The sequence below is a fragment of the Diabrotica virgifera genome, chromosome 10 (assembly GCF_917563875.1).
Source record: "Diabrotica virgifera virgifera chromosome 10, PGI_DIABVI_V3a".
Classification (NCBI taxonomy): Eukaryota; Metazoa; Arthropoda; class Insecta; order Coleoptera; family Chrysomelidae; genus Diabrotica; species Diabrotica virgifera.
Window position 1 is genome coordinate 16,241,405 of NC_065452.1, and position 24,884 is coordinate 16,266,288.

Here is a 24,884-nt window from a genome sequence, read left to right on the forward strand (position 1 = left end):
GACTCATCTGGCACAAGCATCAGAGAAGATAGGATTAAACATGAACATAAGTAAAACAAAAATCATGACAAACACAAACCATACATACTCATAGACGTTTCACGTAAATTGTCAAGGTCAAGACAGCAAATTAGTTATCATTCCAATCCAGAGATGTCGCTGTCAGTCAATTCTCTTGTCATATTTAACAACTGACAGTTGACAATTAAATTAATTTTTGTTATTTACTTTTTATTTTACAATTTGTTGCTTAATTATTTTATTATAGTGGTGTTACGTTTTTAATTAGATTTAATCACAGTTTTAATCAATTGTATTAACCTCCTCTCCGTTTTTATGAGTAGAATTTTTAGTCTACATTGATCATCCCGTGTTGTGTTTCTCCACGTTTAAAAAACAATATAATAGATCCTGAAACAGTTTATTCCAATAGACAAGTGTGTCATCAACATTTCGGGCCTATATATTTTTGGAAGTTTGTTAAAGATTATAAAGTAATATTTATCTAAACAATCATCCTACAAGATTCTTTCAAAAATTTTCATTCAACTCAATATGTGATTTCACGTGACACATGGCAGTAGTGTTTGGCATTTTGAAAACAAATTGGAACATTTGAAGTTTTCAGTAAAATATTGAATAAAACATTGAATTGACTTTCTGTTGTTTTAATTTCCTGCGAAATTTCATCAAAAATCCCGCAAAATTTATAATTTGAAATTCCCACGTAACTAAAATTTGTCAATTTAGTTCCCATTCCAATCAAGAGATGGCGTTAATTCGATCCGAAAGATTAACATGGTCGTGAAACGTCTATGAGTATGTATGGTTTGTGATGACAAAGATGCAAAGGTGCAAAATGACCTTTCACCTATTGACATTCATCGTCAATTAATCGAAGTTTATGGGTAAAAGTATCTATTCAACAGGTTCGCAACGAACGGAAATTCACGATGAGGGTGGGAGCGGAAGGCCTTCAGATTAGAGCTTCACGATACGATACAATATCGATACTTTTTAAGTATTGAGTATTGTATTGGTTATGCCCTTATGCCAATGAAGTATCGTATCGTGTATCGATATCAGCAATAATTTCTTATAAAAATATCGTACTGATATTGATTTCGATGCGATATCGACACAATACTTGATAAGATATCGACATAAAAGGATTAAATTAATCAAAAATTGATTCGTTATTAAAAAATATAAAAAATATAAAAAAGGTAAGTCCGTGATAATACACATTTATAACATTTATTCTAACATGACATTTAAGTTAAATGTTGAAACGGTTCAAAAGAACTCAATTTTTCTTGCCTCACCCAGAAATCGTAAATGTATTGTAACACATTTTTGTCTCACCCTGTAGACATATGGATATCGCTTCATATGCCAAGTAAATTCATGGAATTTATTTCTGTTCCGATAAAAACGTGAGAATTTGTAGTTTATCCGTTTGGTTAAAGAAAGACGTTATTATATTTTGCAGTCATAGGTATCTATATTCGATTTCCTGAATTTCCTGAATATAAATAAAAGTTATTATAGTCGGTCAGCTGTATGACGGGACAGAGCCGGTCGGTCGGCCCCAATGAATGTACAGGGTTATTCACTATATTTTGACCCCCTTGTAAACTGCTTTATTTACAGAATTAGAAAAAAATGTAAAATACAAAAGTTATTCGATTTTTTAATTATGATTTTTTGACATATATCGTACTAGTGACGTCATCCATCTGGACGTGATGACGTAATCGACTATTTTTTTAAATGAGAATAGGGGTCGTGTGTTAGCTCATTTGAAAGGCTATTCAATTCTCTATACAGTACTATAAAAATTAAGATCAATATTTATAAAACGTATCCAAAAATTTTTTTTTAATTATTAATTAAACAATTAATTTAATTATTTTTTTTTAAACCTGTATAATTAAGCATGTTAATGTTTATATTACTGAATAGAGAATTGAATAACCATTCAAATGAGCTAGCACTCGACCCCTATTCCCGTTAAAAAAAATAGTCGATTACGTCATCACGCCCAAATGGATGACGTCACTAGTACGATATATATGTCAAAAAATCATAATTAAAAATCGAATAACTTTTGTATTTTACATTTTTTTCTAATTCTGTGAATAAAGCAGTTTACAAGGTGGTCAAAATATAGTGAATAACCCTTTACATTCACTGGGGCCGACCGACCGGCTCTGTCCCGTCATACAGCTGACCGACTATAATAACTTTTATTTATATTTAATTTAGAATGTGTGTACTGATTTTCAGCCTTAGTAAATGGATTTAATTACCTTCGTAGGAAAGCAACTTTGATACCCCCTCAGTAACCCCTGTTCTACGTTTCGCTTGACCGACCGCAGTATGTTTTTCTACACAATCACAGTAATCAACTGTGCAAAATCTAGCTTTAGTAAATTCAAAGAGATTTTTCAGCGCTGCCTCTTGGACTACTAGGTCAACGCACTCCTTACGTCGCTATTTAAAATACTATTCGTAAGGTATTTTATTTATTATTTCGTTTGTTAATATCTTCCACCCTCTTCTATGTTTAGCTTTATTTTTTATTTCTCCCCAGCTTAGTCCTACGGATTCGTATTCTTTCATACCCAATGACTCGTTCTCAAGTCCTTGTTTCGTTACATTGTTTGAATCTTTCCTAAGCCTGTGATCAATCCATTTCCTTCTCATTATACATAGATTCAAGAACTGGTTCTTGCCTTGTTTTCTCCCATAATTCAGTAATACACTTTTTACACAGCTGTTAAAAATTATAATTTTCTTGTTATCTCACTAGAACTCCAAATTTTGGATAGTGAGTTAAAGGCCCATTGAGGTTTAATTATTCTGTTTTGGACGTCTGCTTTTGTTCCACCATCTTTCGGTATAACTGCTCCTAGATATCGGCATTTTTCTACTTCTTTGACTTTTTCCTCGTCCAAATTAATTTTGTCATTTTCTTCTTCAACCTTGAGTATTTCCGTTTCCTTCATGTTTAATTTTAATCCTACTCTGTGAGCTGTGTTTGATAGGTTTTTCAATTTGTTCTCCATCTGATGTTTATTTTCTGTCAGCAAGCATACATCATCCGCGAATTCTAAATCTTCCAGTTTTCTTGTCATATTCCATGTTAATCCCGTTTTTCCATCTTCCACTTTCCTCATTATCCAGTCTATAATTAATGCAAAAAGCATCGGCAACAATATGCATCCCTGCTTGACGCCTGCTTCTATTTTTACTTTTTCTGTTATCCTTCACACTTTTACACACACTTTCGATGTCTCAATAATATTCTTTGGAGTACTCAAATATCGAAAAAGAGAAAATTTAATATCTACAGACTATGATTAAGAGTAGTTTATTATATGATGCAGAAACTTGGAGGCTTACAGAAAAAAACAAAAACAAGATTGAAGTAGTGGAAATGGGTGCAATCAGAAGGTCATTACGTATATCCAGAAGAGAACATATCATTTTTATTTTTTTTATTTATTTTATTTATCGTATGGCATAGATATAACAAGAACACATAATTTTAAAAAAAGTATATAAAACATTACATGAAGTATCACAAACGAACATCTAATGTATTAATATACTGTAAAACATTTTCGGTCGCATTCAGGAACTCATCGAAAACTCCAGGGTACCGCCTTCGGGGGCATTCCTCAATAATGTGGCGGACGGTCTGCCGTTGCGCACCACAATCACACTCAGGAGTAAGGGCCTTTCCCCATCTATGCAAGCTGTCAGCACATCTACCGGTCCCTGTTCTTATTCTGTTCAGCGCCGTCCATGTATTGCGGGGCAGTTCAAAGCCTGGCGGTTTCTGATCGATACAGCCTGGCGGTTTCTGGTTTGGTGTGATTCCTGTGGTGAGTCGCTCTCCCATTGTCGTCTCCAAGCGTTGGTGAGGTCGAAATGTTCCTGATGTAGGGAGGTGGCCCTTAACAATGGGGGATATCTGGAGCGCAGTTTGTTCATTTCAATATCAAGCTTATCATGGTGGATGGGTAGTTGATGGTTAGCCTCGATTTTTCCCTCGTCGGCGGTCAGGAGGTGGCTTTTGAGCGCAGCGTGGACAGTGAGCGTTCGAGTGATGAAAATAGTTGCGGCTATTTTCTTGGGAGGAACAGGTATAATTGTGCAATGAAGTTGGGAAACCGCAAAAAACCAACTTCTCCCTGTTCGGGGTAGGGAAGAGGATGTGTTATAGGTGGGTGCGGAAGGCTAACGGGGTAGCCTCGAGGATGTTTTCGTATTCTACTGGGAGTTCGTCAATGCATGTTTGCATTAGAGCAGACGGTAGATGAATCTTTTTGCGTTTGTGCTTTCGGTAGAATACGTGGCCGGAAGATGAACAGGAACTTTTGAGAGATTCTTGTGTGTCGGAGGGGGGACCGTTGATTACTTTGATTGTGAAGTTCCTGTTCAGAGAGTTTATTCTCTCACTGATTTTGAGGATGTTTGAGATGTTATGGATTTCGTTTGAGGAAAACCTGCTTTGATGTGTGTTGTTAGGGATAGGATCTGATCTGTGCAGCTGCGGTTAGGTCTGAACCCTGCTTGCTCAATAGGTATCACCCCCAATATGGTGTTACTAATTCTGTTGTGGATTAAGCGTTCCAACAGTTTATAGACACAGCTCAGCAGTGCAATCGGTCGGTAGTTTTGGGGTTGATCATTTGCTTTTCCTGGTTTCAATATGGCTATAATGGAGGCCTTTTTAAGGAAATGGGGGATTTCTCCTGATTTTAATATATCTGTGTAGAAATCAGCCAGCCATTTCCTAGCATATTTGCCACAATTTAGTAAAAATTCTGGATGTATTTTATCGGAGCCGGGTGCCTTTCCAGATTTAATTTCTGATATTGCTGAGGTAATTTCTTCTGGAGTAAACTCGTCAGAGTATTCAGATGTAGGCGGGCATGTAGACTTTAGTATTTTTAGGTCTTGTTTTACTTTGGTGGTGTGGTCACGATCTCTAAGTGCCCTTGAGTTTGCTACAATGTGGGAGGCCACTCTGTTGGGAACTATTGGTACTTTGTCTCTAGTTGAGTGTCTGCTACTACCAAGTTTTCTAAGTAAGGACCACGCTTTTCTGCTTGATTTACTAAAGTCTAGTTTTTCTACAGTTTCCATCCATTTTTGCCGTCTGGCTGCATCCAAACTGTGCAGCAGTTCGTCCGCAATTTCTCGGTCTTGGCTTTCGTTGTATTCTTGATACAATTCTTGATACAGAACATATCAGAAATGAAGACATTAAAAATCGAATGGGAATAGAAGGAACAATAGTAAAAGATATAGAGAGAAGACAACTGATCTGGTATGGACACGTAAACAGAATGAATGACGAGAGACTTCCAAAACAATGTCTGGAATGGCAACCTCCTGAACATCGGAAGCGAGGGAGACCGAAAGTTAATTGGACCACCGGCATCCGGAAAGCGATGAGCGCGCGAGACCTCAGGGATGACCTGTGGGAAAATAGGAAGGATTGGAATTTGGGAATCGGACAACGCCGCAAGACGTTCTAAACCGATCATATATATATATATATATATATATATATATATATATATATATATATATATATATATATATATATATATATATATTATAGTCTTCATAAAACATTTTGAACAGGTTGGCGTATTTTTATGGTATTCCATATATTTTAAGTATTTTCACACACTTTCACATTTTTTTTTAAAAAATTCACGATGTGGTTTTAGCCCATCGGATACTGAAAGTGAAAAAGATTGTGGAAGCCATAGGCATCTCACATGGCTCAATGGTTTCAATTTTTAATGATCACTGGAGCAGCCGCAATAAGGACGAGTTTTTGCGCCGTTTTGTAACCGAGGATGCAAAGGGGATCTACAACAACAGATTACATAAAAGACATAAATATGTAATAACTTATATGCATTAAGTTCCCTTAATTTTCCTAACTTGCGTGTTTATTGGGTTGAATTTGTCTTTCTGTGGTTTCGGTTTCATCACAGCTAATATATTTTTATGTTTGAACAATTTTTTTTCTTCAATTTTGGATCTTGCTAGGGAGGGAAATTTCCTCATTTTCCCGACCCATAGATCCGCCACTGGCCAGAGGGCATCCTTAACATCTGTTTTATCGGGAACGTGCGTCGTCGTGAATTATGTTTGCAAGGCTATATTTTATCATGTAGGTATATGTACCTACTAGATATACAAGGTGTCCCGAAAAGATTGGTCATAAGTCATAAATTATACCACAGATTCTGGAGTCAAAAATAGGTTGATTGAACCTCACTTACCTATATACAATAGTGCAGAGAAAAAAAGTTACAGCCCTTTGAAGTTACAAAATGAAAATCGATTTTTTCCAATATATCGAAAACTGTTTTTTATTGAAACGAGATTTTTTATTGAAAATATACAAGTGCCATTCTTATGGCAGGCCTATCTTAAACCCGCCCACACTTTTGTATACGTTCCAATTAAATTATTATTGTGGTACCTTAAGTTAAACACAATATTTTTTAAAACTTTTTTACCTCTTAGTATTTTTTCGAAAAGCCAGTTTTTATCAAGATACGGCTTCTTTTTTAATATGCTTACATAAAAATTTTATGGGGGGTTCGTTCCTTTAAACCCCCCAAATGTTTGTGTACGTTCCAACCAAACTATTATTGTGGTACCGTTAGTTAAGCACAGTGTTTTTAAAACTAGTTTTGCCAAAACTGTTTTACCTCTTAGTATTATTTCGATAAGGCACCTTTTATCGAGATGTGGCTTTTTGTTTAATATGGTTCAAAATATACCTAAAAATGTAAATTATAAATAAATTTTCATATCAGATCTCTATGTACAACCATATACAAATATGTGGTGGATTTGACAAATATTCAAAATACATATCTCGATAAAAACTGGCTTTTCGAGAAAGTACTAAGAGGCAACAAAGTTTTAAAAACAATGTGTTTAACTAATAGTATGTACTACAAAAATGATTTAATAGTAACATACACAAAGTTTAGGGGGTTTAAGGGAACAAAACCCCCATAAAATTTGGGGTGCACTAAGAATGCCACATGTCCATTTTCAATAAAAAATCTCTAATAGTTTTCGATATATTGGAAAAAATTTATTTTCATTTTTGTAACTTCAAAGGGCTGTAACTTCTTGTATGTGCACATTAGTACTAAGGTAAGTGAGGTTCAATCAACCTATTTTTGACCCCAGAACCTGTGGTATAATTTATGACCATAGACCAGGGCGGATCTGTAAAAATATTAGTACATTTGGACGTTGAGAGGTGACTCAAATTTTTTTGCAGAAGTTGCTTGAAAATAACTCAAATAATAATATTTGAGTTATCCTCCCTCTCAAAAAGGTCCGGAACATTGTTTAAATAATCAAAATGTCAAAAAATGAAGGAAAAATTCGATTTTTTTTCTTCGTTTTTTGATTATAACTTTAAGTGTTCATTTCCGAGAAAAGTTGTACTGACATAAAAGTTGCATAATTAAATTTCCTACAATATAAAATTGGTTAAAAATTTAAAAAATATTCACCCTTGTTGCAAAAAAGCAATAATTGCGAAAAAAACTATACAAAAACAAGTATTCGCATTTTACGTTTTTTTAACCATTTATGCTACACCTAGAACCTTCATATTTCACCCAGAAAAACTTTATGATACAGTAAAACAATACTGTAAATTTCATTAGGATCGGTTCAATAGATTTTGCAAAATAAATTTTGCAATCCAGGTTTCGCAAAAAAAATTCGTTTTTTAAAATTGTTACAGGACTGAAAATAAAGCAGATAGCAAGTTGAAATTTTTTTTTCGTATAGAAGTGTACTGTACCTTTTATTTGCAATTTGCAAAATTAAAATCGATTAACTGCCACGGCGTCAGGAATTTTTTTAAATAAACATTAATTATTGGTGCTACGCGCAGGACAGCGGATAATTTGCTCTGATTGGGCATTTCAATGACCTTTGATAATGATTGATACATTTGAATTTTTATTACATTTCGATATAAATAAATAAATTTGTTTATTGCAAAATAAAAACACATACTCTATCCTTTGAAATAACACTTTTTTTGCAAAAACTTTCTTTGTTCATATATTTTAACTTAGAGAATAAAAGTTTATTATTTTTAAACATGCAATTGTTTAAACAATATTTCACAAACAATAATAGAATTAGTTTGATTTTTGTGGAATTAAAATATTAAAATAAAACAAAATATAGAGTAAGAAAATAATATATTAGATAAAGATTAGAAGAAATTTTGGTGGAAATCTTCTTGTGTGAATCGAACACCGCTGTCCTGCGCGTAGCACCAAAAATTAATGTTTATTTCAAAAATTTCCTGACGCCGTGATAATTATTCGATTTTAATTTTGAAAATTGCAAGTGAAAGGTACAGTACACTTCTATAAGTAAAAAAAATTCAACTTACTATCTGCTTTATTTTCAGTCCTGCAACATTTTTAAAAAATAAATTTTTTTTGCAAAAGCTGGATTGCAAAATTTATTTTGCAAAAGCTATTAAACCGATCTTAATGAAATTTACAGTATTGTTTTACTATATCATACAGTTTTTCTGGGTAAAATATGAAGGTCCTAAGTGTAGCATAAATGGTTGAAAAACGTAAAATGCGAATACTTGTTTTTGTATGGGTTTTTCGCAAGTATTGCTATTTTGCAACAAGGGTGACTATTTTTTAAATTTTTAACCAATTCTATATTGTAGGAAATTTAATTACGCAACCTTTATGTCAGTACAACTTTTCTCAGAAATGGACAGTTTTAAAGTTATATTCAAAAAACCTATAAAAAAATCGAATTTTTCCTTCATATTTTGACATTTTGATTATTTAAACAATGTTCCGGACCATTTTGAGTGGGAGGATAACTCAAATATTATTATTTGAGTTATTTTTAAGCAATTTCTGCAAAAAAATTTGAGTCACCTCTCAACGTCGCATCTCAAAACAGATGAGCCCTGGACTACCAATATTTTCGGGATATAAGTAATCATTAACATTTCAATATTCATTTCAGTACTGTTTATTTTGCCGCATACTGTAGTTTAATTCTTAAGAAAAGGGGAAAGGGGGCATCTTAACACAAGTTAAAATAAACGGATATCCATTCATTTCTAAGGATAGCATAACTATCAGGATCAGGATCAATTATACTGTTAATACGTATAGCAAGCATCTCTCAGAAAAGAATGTCAAACCGATTATCCAGAATTTTTAACTGCTGGATTTTTAATGTATTGGGTAATTTAAAAATTTGAATCTTTGATGCCAGAAGTTTGGGCAACCATGATGTTTTAATATATTTATATAAATAAGTCTTATTATTTGTACCGTTGTCAGTTGTCACCCGAGCACTTTCGACACGTTCCCTTGTCTCTTTTTTAATTCTCTTGGTGGCTGGCTAAAGTAAGAATCATCATTCTATCGTATTTTATTCAGAAATAAAAAGTCTTAAATAAATAACAACCAAAATAGTCAGCACGGCGGCGGTGTAATATACTAAGTGATATAGAAATCCGTTACATACACTGGCGGGCAAAAAACGTATGTCACGCATTGAAAATTGTGATGGTCTCGTTGACATTTTCGGTTGTAAACCATTGGTACCATGGTACAATAAAGTTTCATGGTACAATTTTGCGCATGACATTTGACAGCTGAGGTCAAACGTGTGACGTAGCAAAGATCCCTGTGAGCCATTATTTGTAATGGTAGTTTCTATTATGTGGATTATATTTTGCAAAATTCTTATAATTGACTCGTTTTTAGCGATTTTTTTCAGTTTTTTTAGATAGTATATATTATGTATTATAGTTTTGTATAGACTAATTTAAGAACATTTACTCGTTAGTGTCTATATAGTTTTATTTGCTTTCGTGTATTTGTTTGTTTTTGTGTTTGGTATTTGTACTCAAGTCTGGATTCAAGTGTAGCTACAAATTCTGAGTACCTACCTAAATTACAAAGTGATCATCAACAAATTAAGAAGTGGGATACCCTGTATATTTGAAAATAATTTAAAAATTTGTAGCGAAACATTTTTATGTGGATATTACTTTTTTTGTATTTTTAAACAACTTAAATATCGAACTCTGGAGTACCACTTGATCAACCTGTATGTATAATAAACAAATAATAATTAAAAATGCTTTATAATGGATATCTGTGTTAACAAAATAACAAGTTTCTAAAATATCAGTTTCAAAACCTCGCTAAAATAACTACCCGAAAATCAACAAAATTAAATTAGCTACAAAATATTTTTTATGATTCAATATTATTGGCTCCGTGCGTCTCCCCTCTACTTACAGTCACGTGACACGCTGTCAGATTTTGTCAGGACGTTTTAACACTGAGTCTTATGGGATTATTTTGTTAAACTTGAATATTTTATTTTGTAGTGATAATAACCGAATACAATTGTTAGAATTCATTAGTTATTAATTTATACTGTAATTTATAGTGCAACAAAAATATTTTCTTTTTCGTTAATAAAGATTTATTGACATAAACTGCGATAGTGAGGTTATGTATACAAAATCAAACTGATAATCAAGATTGGAAATAGAAGAATTTATATCAGATTAAGTGCGTTTTTATTTTCTGTTTATATTAATACATAATATCACTAGCGTGACACGGCATTTTTTTTAATGTCTGATTTAAACATACACAAAGCGTCCTGATAAAATTTCAAAAAACCGCCACCATGAGGAGGTCGGTCGATTTTGCTTTGACACTTTGTTAACGCTCAGAGCGAATAATAACACAACTTTATCATTTCTTTATAATTACTATAATTAAATTAGCCAAATTATATTAAAAATTTAAAATTAAAAAGTCTTTCCTATAAAACTACATTCAAATATTGCGTGAAGAAGGATCTTTACCACGTCATGCGCGAAAGCGACCGATTTTGGAACCTTACGTGCCATACCTGGGAAATTTATTGTACCATGCATTGGTACTGTATTTTGTAAACTAACTTTAATACTCAATATTGAATTAATAACAATATTTTGGTTTTTGAGCTTTATTTAGAAGAAGTATACTAAATTTACAATCAAGATGCAGTAGAAATAAACAAACCAAGACACGTTAAATGCTCCTAGGAGCACTCCCGAATCATAATTTACAATGTATAAACTTTGGAAATCATGATTTGGGAGTGCTCCTAGTAGCATTCAACGTGTTTTGGTTTGTTTATTTCTACTGCATCTTGATTGTAAATTTACAATACAATCTACTGTAACAACTTTACAGTTAAAACAAAGAACGAATTAAGAAACTCACAAAAAAATTATTAAAACTAAACATTATTGGAAATTAATTCATCAATTACGTGTATTTCCCCCTCTTGCGTTAATGACAGCTTTTAGGCGACAAGGCATACTTTCAATTAAATTACAGATCACATTCTGGTCGATATTATCCCATTCTTGCAATAACAACTCTCGGTAGTTCTTTGGCAGTTATATGGGTACGGTTATAAATATGCCTTCGGATGCTTCGTAGGTACTACATGTAAAAAAGATTCTGACAGCTCAACCCGTGGGAATGAGAAGACGAGGTAGACCAAAGTTGAGGTGAATGGACGGGGTAACACAAGATGCCGAGAAGATCGAAGTCGGCAAATGCAAAATGCAAGCAAGGGACAGAACAGAATGGCGTAGAAAGCTTGAGAAGGTCGAGGCCCTCTAAGGGCTGTAGCACCAAGATGATGATGATGATGATGATGATGATGATGATGATGATGATGATGATGATGGTCATGGACGAAATAATAAAAAAAGTAGGAACTAAAAAAGGATACCAAATGGAAGAAAAACAACTTAAAATAATCTGCTATGCAGACGATGCAATATTCTCTCAAAGTGAAGATGATTTACAACGTATGCTGCACCAATTTAACATAACCCCCAGAAAATTTAACATGTTAATTTTCCCAAAAATGACAAAATGCATGGTTATAACAGCAGATCCAATAAGATGTAAATTGGAGTTGGAAGGTCAGATACTAGAACAAGTGAAGGAGTTTAAATACCTAGGCATCACACTATCTAGCTACGGAAGGCTCGAAACAGAAGTGGAAGATCAAGTGAATAGAGCAAACAGAGCCGCAGGTAGCCTGAATTACACAATATGGAGAAATAAAAATATCGGAATAGAAATGAAAGGCAGAATTTACAAAACAGTCATCAGACCAAGTAATGACATACGCGGCAGAAACACGACCCGACACAGAGAGGACAAGAAGATGGCTCGAAACAGCGGAGATGAAAACCCTTCGAAAAATCGATGGTAAGACTCTATGGGACAGAGCTAGAAGTACAGATATACGACGGAGGTGCAAGGTGGATAACATTAATAACTAAAGAAACAGAAGAATAGAATGGAATGACCACATAAGCCGAATGACAACAAATAGAGTAGTCAGGACTAGTGATGTAAGAAGAGAATATTCTCAAGAGAATATTCTCGAGAACGGGAATATTCTCGAGATTATTCTCAGCCAGAATATTCTCGTTCTCGAGAATATTCTCTTGAGAGTTGCTGCGTCCTTAATCGTACTAAGACGATACATAAAAAAGAAAAATTAAAAACGGAAAATGTGGATACGGCTTTTCTAAGTAAACGCGAAACAATGAGTAATTTAACTATGGAAATAATGCTGGACAATTATTTGTTTAAGAATTTTACAAGAATGTCAAAAAATGATTTCGAACTATTAATAAATACTGATAGGGCCAAGAATAGAGAAGAAATATCAAACATGAGAAATGCAATACCAATCTCAACAAGATTAGCAATTGTTATTTATATATACTAACAGTTTTAGTTTAATGTATTTATTCAGGGTGCACTACTCTTCCATTTGTCTCATAGTTCCAGAAGTATGCCAAGTTCCACAACTCTCGACGTAAGTGTACTGCCCCTTTAGACGTAGACCAATCCATGACTGAGTGAAAAATAAAATCCCACAACTTCTCATCAGTACATTGAAATGCAGAATGTAGATGACCAGGATGAGCTAATGATAGAAATATATTCTGAACCTGAGACCTCATGTTTTTCTGATTAAATCGCCACATCCATTACTTGCATTATTTGTTGTTAAGAAGAAACTTTCATTTTTTTATCAAATAAATTTTGTGTTCTATGTTGTTTTTGTATTTTGTTTATACAGTGATGAGCGCGCTAATAACCGGCAAAATGATGGCACAAAAGATGAAAAACATATTGAGTTGTGAGATAAAAAGAAATGCAACTAGTCGAGCTGGGAAATTTAGCGATATTAACCTAAAAATTTACATCATATTGATTGTTTCCCACCTTTAGACGTATCGGATGAGTTTGGCAACTGCCACTGTCACAGTGACAGTTTTAGTTGACATACTCCTCTGATACGTGTAAAGGTGGGAAACAATCAATATAATGTGAATTTATATGTTAATATCGCTAAATCTCCCAGCTTGACTAGTTTCATTTCTTTTCATCTCACAACTTAATACGTTTTCCATCTTTTGCGCTATTTTGCCGGTTATACAGTGATGAGCGCGCTAATAGATACGTGAGATAAAAAGAAATGAAACTAGTTGAGCTGTGAAATTATCTCACAACTTAATATGTTTTCCATCTTTTGTGCTATTTTGCCGGTTATTAGCGCGCTCATCACTGTCTAAAGAACACTGTTGTTTAGTCTCATATGTATTTGTATATAATTTCATGATTTTTAATAGCCTATTTCATCTTCAACAATATCCCTAAGTGCGTCGTAGGGTTCATTCTCAGAAAATTCTCCATATCGAGAATATTCTCGAGAATATTCTCTGATTTTTCATTCTCGAGAATTTTCCAACACTAGTCAGGACAGCGAGAGACGGTTCCCCAATAGGAAGACGATCAGTGGGAAGACCACGAAAACGATGGAACGACAACTTACTAGAGGCACATTGAAAAAACAGAGTCATGTCTATAACAAAAAGTAGAAGAAGAATAACATCCACAGTCGAAAGAACCAACTTCTGAAAAGAAATTACCAACAATCCGGTTGTAAAGTATGTATTTTCCGTTGCATGGCATCATGGCAAACTTGTTAACTAAATAACTGTCAAAGGATTGAACTCTAGTGGTGGATAAAGTATTGAATTAAAAATTTAATCGAGATTTGCATGTAATAAAAACATAGTACGTGACACGACAATTACTTCGGAAAAACACAACTGAAAATCGATTTTAATCAAAATTCATTGTGAAAAAATAATCTTTCACTGAAAATAATAAAACTGCCGTAACTTAATTAAAAATCAATATCAACAATTACGGAAAATGCATATGGGATGCTGGCGAATAACAGAATTTATAGCAAATCGCATTGTTACGCTATGTATAATCAAAGTGATTGGTTGATTACCGATTTAACGAAGGTTTAACAATTGTAACTATTTGAAAGAGCAATAATAAGCATCCACAAGAAAGAATTTCCTGTAGCTGGCCTGTATACCATTAATTACAAGTAAATTTAATGAACAATCTGTCTTGGTAAAAGGTATATTTATTTAAAAAGCCCATAAAGGGCTACAAATATTAAAACAAAACATTTTCGGTCTGTAAAAAAAGGATCATTAGGGTTACCTAAAATAAGTATAACCGTATTAATTAAGACAAAAATTTAAAGTTAAAATGATGACCAAGGTAAAAGCAAAGTTTGGTTATATTTATAAGAACATGCTAAGTAGGGTGGTGCGAAAAAAGTCAAGTTGATAATCCCGTTTCGCTATACTTAGTGCGAAAAAGTTGCGATTGGTAATTACAAGAAAAACAAAACAAAAATTATTCAAATCGGAATTTATCTTCCGATCCCGCAACGGGCCTAAAAATTATGAAAAATTAAATTTTACCTTTTTTTCGGAAATTTTTATTTATTCTCCATGTACATTTTATTTATTGCTATAGTAAAATTTATTTACAGTTTGCATGGTTGAGTAATAAAAACAATAGTTTTACGCACTTAACGAATATCTTCCGATCCCGCAAGATCAATCAAAATCTATAAAAATTTGAAATTGTTGATGATTTTGATAAATTAAAAAACATTTAGTTATCTCATTTTTCTGTTACATTGTGAAGCTCTTCGCTTGTTTATATATTGTATAATAATATTTAAACGACCCAGAACTCAGAACAAAAAGGTGGTAGCACTTTTTACTCCACCCTCACCCTTCTCTCCATAGAACCAATGAGTGTGTGGTTTTTACATTATTTACATTTCTTTTTCATTTGTTAGTATCCAGCTTTTAAACGTCAACTTTGAATTTTGATTCGGTGGTAAAATCTGGCAGCATGGACGTTGATTTAAGTGTTGCCTTGATGAATCCATCTCTTGATTGGGTCCCACATACATTAGACGATACTTCCGTGACCAACTCTACGTACCGCTAGACAGCTTGCGTATGACAGGGATGGTTTTGTACATTCCAGTCTGGCGTGTTGCCTGATATAATGTAGGAACTTATATCTTCATTTAAAACGCTTTGAAGAACTGATGGAGAAGATAGTTTTGCAACATTCCAATCTAATATTTCAGTGTAGTTGTGTTCTTCAAAATTTAAAGTATTAGGGATGAAATTTCTAATACGTTTGCCCTTGGCTTTAGTCTATCCGGCTTTTAACACTCTGCTTAGCCCTAGCTCTCGAATGTGTTTCCTTTCTCCCTACTACTTGAAATTTTGAAGCACGGGACTAAACTTAAATAATATACTGGAATATAATGTTGCAAAACTATTGCAGACTGTTGCAAAACTATCTTCTCCACCACTTTTTCGAAGTGTCAAATGAAGATATAAGTTCTTGCATTACATCGGGCGACATACCAGACTAGAATGTACAAAACTATCCCTGACATACGCAAGCTGGTGAGAGGTGCCTAAAGTTGGTTACGGAAGCATCGTCTAATGCAGGGGAAGCCAACCCGTCGATCGCGACCCCTAGGTCAGTCGATCGATGGCAAGAAAAAATTATCTACCTACCTATCTATTGCCGTCCTAGATATTACAAAAATTCCTAGTCAGTAGATCCCAGAGAATTAGAAAGGCAGACAGTAGATCTCGAGTCCGATGAAGTTGGTCACCCCTGGTATAATGTATGTGGGCCCCAATCAAGAGATGGATTCATAAGGGCAACACTTAAATCAAGGTCCATGCTGCCAGATTCTACCACCAAATCACAATACAAAGTTGACGTTTAAAAGCTGGATACAAGCATGAAAAAGAAATTTACTATGTAAATAATGTAAAAATCACACTCATTGGTTGGTTGGAGAGAAGGGTGTGTGTGGAGCTAGAAGTGCAACCACCTCCTCGTTGTGAGTTCTGGGTTGTTTAAGTATTGTCATACAATATATAAACAAGTGAAAAACTTCACAATGTATGAGAAAAATGAGATAACAAAATGTTTTTTAATTTATCAAAATCATCGAAAATTTGAAATATTTATAGATTTTGATTGGCTTTGTGGTATCGGAAGATATTCGTTAGATGCGTAAAACTGTTGTTTTTATTACTTAACCATGCAAACTGTAAATAAATTTTACTATAGCGATAAATAAAACGTACATGGAAGAGTAATAAAAATTTCCGAAGAAAAGGTAAAATTTAATTTTTTTCATAATCTCTAGGCCCGTTGCGGGATCGGAAGATAAAGTCCGATTTTAATAATTTTTGTTTTGTTTGTCTTGTAATTACCAATCGCAACTTTTCCGCACTATAGCGATACGGGATTATCAACTTGACTTTTTTCGCACCACCCTAATGCTAAGCCACCCAAAAATACTAAGGTTAAAACCTTCTAAAAATAGACTAAATGTCTTATATAAATGGATCCATAATAAAATCCGGAATAAAATTCGGAATCCCGGACGATTTGAAAATACTATTCTCAAAGTGCGGTTCCAAAGTGATCCTTCAATACTTAAAAGCAATAAACTGTTTATATAAAATTTAATTGTAGTATTCTATAGTTATTATTATTGTTAACAAAAGTATCATTTTCGCTAATAGCCGTACAGGCTGATGCGAGTTTGTAAATAAAAAAAAATCCAAAGGATGGATATAATTCCTATGGATATGGCCTTAGGGCAACATATGACTTAACCATTTCACTAATCTCCACTCATTCATCCAACAATACTTTCCACTAGTTCAATTTTTTCATTATATCAATTCTATTCAGTCCACATATACTTATAGTCATTATATATACAGACATTATATATAGTCTCAATTCTGATATCAAATATTATAAATATTATTCTATTCCACAACTTTATTTATTTATTCACCTTTCATTAATTCTGTTTTTACTTTCTAATTAATAAAAAAAAATTTTCCAGATAACAATTTCACTCAACACTTATCTCCATCTTGCCTCACTTTAGACAATAGCTTAGATACTTTTATTTAATTTTATTTATTTTTCCTTGTCCCAGATGCTATTTAACATAAAAGGACAGATTAAAATTTTTCTAATCTTTGATAAAACAACCTTTTCATTATTTTAAATTTGTGTTGAGGAATCCATCTATATCCTATCTTATAAAAAAAATTGCATTTACGTTTCTTAGTAGGTACTTGATATCAGATTCCCTACTTATTTGTCTCACCCCGTTATTACTAGTCACAACAATCTTGATTACACACGTTCTTTATTATAACCAGTTTTATCAGCCATCATTTGTGTTGGGTCACAAATAATTATCTATTTTCAACACAACCTACACTTTGCTTCTATCAAAACTTAATAATTTAGAAAAATTCAGATTTATTATTTTTCCTGTCCCTGATGCATTCCAGCATAGATGGACATTGGACATATTGTTTTTCTACAACTATAAGAATATAATACCTTTCAAGTCCGAATTTAGAAGCATGTATTTGGTTTGTTATCTATACTTTATCAATTCATGTACACCTCATTGATAATTGTAAATTTTCAAATTTGTTAATTTTACATCTTAGATAATTTATTCTTACTAATTTTTGTATTTTTATAATCCCAACACACCGATGTTTGTTGTTATTATTGCTTATACCATAAACAACTTCAAAATTTAGTGGCTAGTGTAACTAACATTTCATAAAACTTTAATTTACATTGACAGTTTTGGTTCTGACAGACAGATATGCTTTCAAACTCTCACCTTAGTAGTTGTCTTTCACCTCTTTCAACGTAATGACCTAATTAATTAATACCTAGCAACCCACATACCACGTGAGGGAGTCATATGTTGCCCTAAGGCCATCTCCATAGGAATTATATCCATCCTTTGGATTTTATTATGTATCCATTTTTATATAAGACATTTAGTCTATTTTAAGAAGGTTTTAACCTTTGTATTTTTGGGTGGCTTAGTATGTTCTTGTAAGTATAACCAAACTTTTACACCAGGGAAATAAGGCAAAAATATACCATGTTCGGGACACTTAAGCAGCCAGGTTGCAAATGGGTTTTTTTGGGTACTATATACCTAATACATTATAAATACAAAAATGCCCGTCACAGTTTGGACGAGAAATTTAATTATTAACAAATAAGGGTCAAAAATGGAAGTTTTTTCGTTTAAATCGCTACAGGTAAAAATATGGTAATTACATATCTTATTTATAATATTTTTCTTTTAGTAGATGAGCCAAGGTTTAAAATAGCGCTTTTTGAATTTTGGTCCGTTCATTTTTTGCTTCGGATATTGTAAAATAAAACTAAAATTTCGAAAATAAAAAATTTGCTATAACTTTTGCGAAAATGAATTTAAGACTTTCATATTTCATGAAAAGTTGAGTCAAACAGTTCACACAATGCACAAAAAATTTTAGGACGATTCGTCAATTATTTTAAATTTTATTCAATTTGTTTATCGCAAAGAGCTTTTCTTTCGCAATGTTATTGTTCAGAAAATAATAATGATATAGCAATTTTGTGAAAACAGCGTGAAAGTAAAATATTCATATTTTCAACGTATTTAAAAAAATCATTAAAGTCATTTTTATCACTCGGAAAACATTTTACTAAAATAGAGTCATTTTGGGCTTATAAACAATTTGAATAACTTTGTTAATATTGACTGTAGGCTAAAACTACAATGAGATTTGAAAAACTGGTATTTTTATACGAATTTTCAAATAAAAATTTTTCACCTAGGTTAATTACGGTCAAAGTTAGCTACTTTTTTTTTATTTAATTGACGGCTACTTTGTTTATAACAATTAAGCAACCTAACTAGAGCTATTTTGAAGTTGAAGATATATAGTTTATGTGTAAAAGTTTGAGTGAACTTTAAACCACAACAGAGTGGTTAATAAAGTTTTAAAAATGGCGTCCGAACGGAATTAATTCGTGGTCGGTGGAGAGGAATTATTAAAATCCGTGCACTGAAAAAATGAAACTGATTCTGCAAACATATGCTGCGATTTATATCACCGGAGCTTGTTGATGGATTTTGATCATAATTTTTTTAATTTGTATGTACTCGTAGTCTTATAGAGTACGTTATATACACACATCCCCACCTCACATTACAAAATATTAGGGGGAACTCCCCTTATCACTCAGGGATATGAAACGTAGATTACGACCGATTCTAAGACCTACCGAATATACATATATAATTACATAAAAATCGGTCAAGCGGTCTCGGAGGAGTATGGAAAGTAACACTATGACAGGAGAATTTTAGAGATGTAAATATATAGATGGCTGTTAACAAATAGGGGTTGGTGATAAAAGAGTGAAAATTAAGGGTTGTATGTATTTTTTATTTCTACATCATATAAAATTAAGGTAGATAATTTTGTCCAAAAAAAATGTCAGGGGTGCAACCTCCCTTATAACTTATGGGTATAAAAAATAGATTAAAACCTCTTCTCCTCCTATAGGATATACGTCTAAAATTTCATAAAAATCGGCCAAGCCGTTTCGGAGTAGTATGGTAACTAACACTGTTACAGGAGAATTTGATGTATATAAAAGTAACTGCGAATTAAATAATAAAAGTGGCTAATGAGCCGAATTAACCTAGGCAGAAAGTTTTTTTCTGAAAATTTGTGTAAAAATACCAGCTTTTTAAATCCTAAAGTATATTTACTCTATAGTCAATATTAACAAAGCTATTCAAATTGTTTATAAGCCAAAATTACTCTATTTTTCTAAACTTTTTTCAGAGTGATAAAAACGACTTTTTAATGATTTTTGTCAACACTTTGAAAACATAACTATTCTTCTTGCATGTGATTTTCACAGAATTGCTATGTCATTATTATTTTCTGAACAATAACATTGCGAAGAAAAAACTCTTTTCGATAAACAAATTGAATAAAATTTAAACTAATTTACGAATCGTCTTAAAAATTTTTGTACGTTATATGGAATGTTTGACTCAACTTTTATTGCAATATGAAAGTATTAAGGCCATTTTCGCAAAAGTTATAGCACATTTTTTATTTTTAAAATTTTAGTCTTATATTGCCATTTTCCGAAGCAAAAAATGATCGGACTAAAATTCAAAAAGTGTCATTTTAAACCTTGGCTGATCTACTAAAATACGATTACTCTAAATAATATATATAATTATCCTATTTTTACCTGTAGCGATTTAAATGAAAAAACTGCCATTTTTGAGCCTTATTTGTTAATAACTAAGTTTCTCGTCCGAACTGTGACGGACATTTTTGTATTTATAATGTATTAGGTATATAGTAGCCAAAAAATCCATTTGCAACCTGGCTGCTCAAGTGTCCCGACAAAAACCTTATTTCCCTGGAGTATTTGTTTTCTTAACTTGGTCATCATTTCAACTTTAAATTTTTGTCTTAATTAATACGGTTATACTTATTTTAGGTAACACTGATATTTTAGGTAACACTCTTGTTACATAGCGAAAACGTTTTAATATTTGTAGCCCTTTTATGGGCTTTTTAAATAAACATATCTTTTACCAAGACAAATTTTTCATTAAATTTACCAATATTAAGGCTTACTTTGGATATAACAAATTAATTGTAAAGACTGATATATCTTTGTACAAACTTATGACAACTGAATGAACTGAATGAAAAGTATTTTTGAAGGATGTGTAAAATTTATTAATTCCTAGCTGAGCCATTTTCAGAACTATGCTACAATGAAATGTCTAAGGCTGTGGTCTCCAATAAATGCCATAGGTTACGTACAACGACAAGCCAGACGTTGCATACAGCCTTTGTCAGTCACCGCCAACTTCACGTAGTCAATACAAAACATAGACCATGATTATCAATAAACACCGTAGGTCGCGTCCAGAGTCAGCTGTGGTCACCAATAAATGCCGTAGGTTGGGTACAGCGTTTGTCGATCACCGGCAACAACATTCCGATCGTTTTCGTGATCCGTGATATTTCAACTTGATAAGTAACTCGTTTTGTTCTTTTTTACTACTTGTTTTACTCATTTTCTTAGGTTAAAACCTGTACCAGCCGTACGTTGCAATGCTCGAAAATAACTAAAGACGCTGTTTCCAACATTTTAAGTCGCTCATAGCTGATAGACACTGCGTTCGACATCCAATAGAGACCGTATCCATTATTTATTGTATAAAGCGTACATACGCAACCTACTGCGTGACAGTGTAGGCAGCGTACGGCGTTTATTGGTGACCACCGCCTGTGAAGCCGTGTACAGAAGTTTGGTGCTAAATACGTTCGGAGTACGATAACAGACCGCAACTATTATTTATTTTTATGTATTGAGTATACAGATACAGACCCGACCTACGGCGTGACTCTGTACCAGTGTTGCCAATCGGCGTATAATTATCCGATTTGGGTATCTTTTTGAGAGTTGTCGTATCTTCTTCGTATCTTTAAATAAATCTGATATTTGCGTATATTTTTCAGTGTATCTACCAATCTACTACAACAGACTAATAGCAAAAATAAACTTAAAAAAATCCCCTTCTCATTCATATATTCCCAACAACACATTAATTTTCTTTTGGATATTCCACCCAAACTTCTATAAATAGCCTATGCCTATAGTGGATGAATGTTAGCGACATCCGATACTTTTCATGGTAATTATCTAAGATAAGAAGGAACAAAAGGGACATGTGCGAATTTTTTTGTTTGGAATTTGAATGCACAAATGTTTCCACTTAAGGCATACTGATCCAATTCAAATTTCAAAAACAGGGATTCTGCCGTCCGATTTTATTTATGGGTTTTTAGTCTTTGATAGCTAGTGCACGATTTAGTTTTATTTTTATTTTATATAGTGCAATGCTTCAGCAAACGTCTGTTGAAATAAGTTTTGGTTTGTGAAAATACTTTTTTATAATGGATAAATGGTAAAATTAAAAAATTAAACTAATATATATTTGTTTCCTAATTTAAAAAAAGTATTTTTATTGCTATTAGTTCTATCATTTTCAAACGCTAGTGTAGAGTGTACAAAGGATTTTCAGTAATGTATTCAATATAAAAAAAGATAAAAGAAACCAGGATGATCCTAAGGGGGGATACAACTACTGGATGGTCTCTGAGAGGGGTCGCCCCCAAAATCGCTACCGTCATTAACACGCCTAACTTCACGCGCAACTTTGATACGAGAAGTATAAAAAAATACGCATTGAAATCCAGATCCTAATTTTTTGAGCATTATAAAGTGAGTACAAAGACATACAAATTTTTTTTTGTAATTCCATCTTCAATTTACCCTGCACCTAGACTATTATCGATAAGGTAGAGTTGTCACTATTTTGGGTCGCGCCCTCTGAGAAGTATGGAATAGTAATGGTGTTAAGCGTAGAGAGCTCAAAGTACATCCAAATGGGGGGGAGGGGGTATAATCCCCAACCCCCTGGTTACGCCTATGAGCGTATCTTTTCGTGACAAATCGGATCTTTTTCGAGCGATCATCGGATAATCTAGAGAAATGCGATTGGCAACACTGCTCTGTACGCAACCAACGGCATTTATTGGAGACCACGGCCTAATACAATAAATAATAGTTGGGGTCTTTTATCGTACTCCAAACGTACTACATATTGTTCTAGTTTAGTATTATTGTATTAGATGGTTCTTGATAATGTATTAACCCCCAACCTTTTAGGTTCCATGTACGCCCAAGGGTGGGTAAAAAATGTCCACCTCGAAAATAGCTAATATATTTATTGAGAGTTGTTGGAAATGGATTAAACTTAAGAATCTTATGCTTAATAAACACAGCATCTTCTAAAATATTAATATAAAATATTTACAAACCTTACAGTCGGAAAAATGAAAGAATACCCATGAACGATCACATCAATCACTTATTTTGTATTTGCTATCTTTTTCTATAACAAACGTTTGTTATTTATAGAAAAATACAGCAAATACAAATTAAGTGATTGATGTGATCGTTCATGGGTATTCTTTCATTTTTCCGACTGTACAACAAAATTACAATGTAATCAAAATTAACATACCAGTAAAAGCCAGTAATTCAGATTTGTCGATTTTCTCCACATTCTTCCTTTCAGCCTCCTCATTGGCGAATAATTATGTAGATTATGTAATTATACGTCGATAATAATTATATAGCTTATCTTCCTACCAACGAGAAATTATATAGAAACCTTTAGGGACAAGTTTTATCAAGGGTGTATTTTTTATGCCCACCCATATTTAACTCAAGATGCTACTTTTATTTTCAAAAATATCGGTAGAACCAAATTAACAGTCGATAAAGGGCTGTCTTTTTAACAATAAATAATTTTTAAAAAAATTTTTACACACGTAATATATATGTTACAAGGGAATACGCATTAGGTGGACATTTTTTACCCACCCTTGGGCGTTTAAGGGTTAAAGAAATGAAAAATACGCACTAAGATGCTTTTTTACATAAAAACGGTACACTATATGAAAATAAGACAAGAGAGGTTTTTTATCATAAATTAAACGTGGAATTTAAAAATAATTTTTAATTTGAAATATCTCAATGGCGTACTATTTTTTTTAAAAACCCGGTTTTTTATCATAAATTAAACGTGGAATTTATAAATAATTTTTAATTTGAAATATCTCAGTGGCGTACTATTTTTTTCTTTAAAAAAATTCAGACCATTACTCTTATGCGCGCCAGTGATACAAAATTCTTATTTGTTTATCAAAAAATGCGCAATAACTACCTCTTAAAACCCACCAAATTTCATTTCATAACTCAACTGGTTTTGGAGTAATAAATAAATAAGCAGCTGGAAAGAAAAATTTTAACACCCCGTATCTCGGAAACGAAGCATTTGCGGACATATGTTTATAATGCAAACTGTCAATTTTTTTTATGTTAAAGTTTGTCGTACTTATTTAGAAACACCCTGTATATCAATCCAATTCTTTTGTCTATTTTTAAAGGAATGTTTATTTTCAGGTTGTAGTCGAGTCGTCAACCTCCGCTCTAGAATATGGAGATCTGACTGTTGAAGAAGGGTCTTCAGTAAATCCGGATTTGCACTTTGATTCCCAGTCTATGCATCTGTATGCCATGACGGAGAAAAAGGTAATACGACTTATTTAAAATACATTAAAGGTTTCCGTATAAAACGAACTATATTATCTGCCAGAAATTACTTTCATGTAGTCTGTAACCGGGTATCGAAAACTCGGCGGCTTACAGCAGTAGCTCTCGATACAGAAGACAAAAATCCTATAATTCCAGTATATATGTATATTATGTTCTTTATAGTTTTATCCGTAATTTTTTTTGTTTCGACAAAAATTTAATCAATGTTTTTAGCGTCGAACAAAA

General features: G+C 32.9%; 1 protein-coding gene across 4 annotated transcripts in view; it reads left to right on the forward strand.

Annotated features, from left to right (window-relative positions):
- LOC114333243 (plexin-A4) overlaps nt 1-24,884 on the forward strand; it is a 933,823-nt gene that overhangs the window by 697,479 nt on the left and 211,460 nt on the right. For all 4 annotated transcript variants that reach the window (XM_050663388.1, XM_050663391.1, XM_050663390.1 and 1 more), the window contains one exon: nt 24,507-24,635. In XM_050663388.1, coding sequence (XP_050519345.1) covers nt 24,507-24,635 — 129 coding nt within the window. The remainder of the gene's footprint in view (nt 1-24,506; nt 24,636-24,884) is intronic.